The following is a 2,148-nucleotide window of genomic DNA, read 5'->3' on the forward strand; positions in this document are numbered from 1 at the left end:
ACCAGAGTGAACACTCACTGGCGCCCGCAGCAGGGACCTGGGGACCGCTCCCGTGCATCGGGACCTGCTCGCCCTTCACCAGGGAGTCTTGCCCTGCACTTGGAGAGAAGAGCCGGGACACGGGGGCGGGCTGGCTGCTTGCGGCATGGCCGAGGTCTGTCATCAGGATGCCGCTGTGGAACTCCGAGACTCCAGGAGCCTGGGGAGACACAGGCGAGAGCAGTCACCCCGACCACAGTCATGTCAGGGAAGGCAGCCCAAGGGTGGGACCGCGCTGGAGTTACGACATGGAAGTCTGTCCAGGGCGCCTTACCCCGGTGATGGCGGCGGGCGTGATGACCATACTGGACTGGGACACGGTGGAAGCCAACATCCCTTCTCTCTTCAGAGGGCCTGTCATGATCACTGCTTGTGGTTGTCCGGAAAAGGCAGCTACCACAACAAGAAGAAAGGGGGGGGGGCCAAGCTGGGGGGCCCGCTCCTGACACCGGTGCTGAACCCCCAGCAGAAACACGACCTTTTGGCTGCCACTGAGACAGCTTTCCTCACCATGGGGCATGGGGGGACAGAAGCACTAGGGCACCTCACATTTCTTTGTAACCTCTCCTTGGAGGAAACAGATTACCCAGGAAATAGAGGACCAGGGCCATGTGTTTTCAGACTGGGTTGAAACTCTTGTTAAGAGAGACCAGATTACACATGTAGCATTTCATAAGTTTTTTTCACACAATGTACGTCATGACTACAAGCCTTGGGGACAGGGGACTATCTTGGGGGAGGGGCCACACTCCAGCTTCCCTCCCCGACTCACCTGGGGTGATGCAAGCATTCTTCAGTACCAAGGACACAGGCTCTGGTTTGGGAGCAGGCACTATTTTGGGGGGCTGCTTGGGCCTCCCTCCAGTAAAGGATACAGGTTTGGGGTGCACAAAAGTTAAACGGAGCTGGGGAGGCCCGACGGCTGGTGGCCGGGTGACGGGAGACAGTGCCAGTCCACAGGGGGATGCTGAGGGGGTCGGACGGTGGGTGGTGATGACGAGGCCCTGGCTCTGGCTGAAGGTGGTGGCAGAGGCATCGTGCGTGAGGGTGGCGGAGGCTGTGTGCGTGATGACGACGGGGGCCTTGCTGACTCCAGCAAACTTCTGTGGCTGCACGAAGGCGGGTGGAGTTGGGGGGCTCAGGGCAGTGGCGGGAGGAGGGGCTAACGGCACAGCAGGGGAAGCGGGCGCCGGGGCGGGACTGGGAGAGAGCATGGGCACGCTGAACACGGGGAGAAAGGGCTGCGGGACGCTCAGGGGCGCTGCAGAGGGGCTGAAGTCTGCAGGCTGCATAAAGGGGTCTCCAGGCCGGGAAGCACGTTCACAGGCTGGCCTATCTGTGGGGTCCAGGGCGGGGGCTGCGGGGGGCGCAATGAGGCTGTCAGGGAGGCTCACGGTGGGGAGAGAGGTGGTTGGCAGGTCGCTCTCCTGAGAAGGGAAGAGAAGGAAGTGAGGGACAGATGCCGGGGTCGCACACTCGCCCTCACTTTCTAGTGCTACACCCCACACAATGCGACGGTGCCCACCGGGCACCGGGGGTGAACCCTGGACAGAAGGGACAGAGGCGATCCTCCCCTCCTGTGACTGCTCCTCAGGGGAGAGGGACCTGTGTCCCCCCAGGCGTTGGTGGGATCTGGTTTCCATTAGGAACTACACGATAACACAGGGCTCAGACAAAGCGACAGTCTGCACACAGCTGGCTCCCGGCCTGGCAATATCTTGTTTCTGGAGCCCAGCAGGGGTCCCCCGAAAGTCCCTGCCATCTTCTGTTACGGAGCAGAGGCGGCCTGGATCGCAGCTGCTCATGGGTTCCCTCAGGACAGTTTTACGTATCAACTTCTAGAGAAGTCACCTCTTCCTAAGAGGGGACGCTATAAGGAATCAATTGTTCAGATCTCAATCTCTATAGAAATTCTTCCCAGAGCCAGGTGGAAGAAGATGAGCACCATTCAGAGGGCCCTGTCTGACTTGGCTCTGAAGCCCCAGCACCTGGTAACCAACTTGTGCTGACTGCTGAATAAAAAGTAAAACGAATACACAGAGAACTCCTTTTCATCAGTGACCCAGGGTTTTGTCCGCTGTCTCAACCACTCAGAGCAGAGCTCACTGC

The 2,148-nt window shown here is 59.6% G+C and overlaps 1 protein-coding gene across 1 annotated transcript; it reads right to left on the reverse strand.

The window, feature by feature from the left end:
- Positions 1-18: 18 nt before the first annotated feature.
- LOC105310723 (MLX-interacting protein-like) lies at positions 19-1,995 on the reverse strand (the record flags this gene model as incomplete). Its single annotated transcript, XM_011386845.2, has 3 exons — positions 812-1,995; positions 314-432; positions 19-199 (listed from the first exon to the last, which is right to left on the reverse strand). Coding segments are annotated over exons 1-3 (1,171 nt in total), but the record flags the coding sequence as incomplete, so codon positions are not given.
- Between the last annotated feature and the right edge of the window lie 153 nt (positions 1,996-2,148).

The sequence above is a fragment of the Pteropus vampyrus genome, unplaced genomic scaffold, assembly GCF_000151845.1.
Source record: "Pteropus vampyrus isolate Shadow unplaced genomic scaffold, Pvam_2.0 Scaffold10102, whole genome shotgun sequence".
In the NCBI taxonomy this organism is placed as follows: Eukaryota; Metazoa; Chordata; class Mammalia; order Chiroptera; family Pteropodidae; genus Pteropus; species Pteropus vampyrus.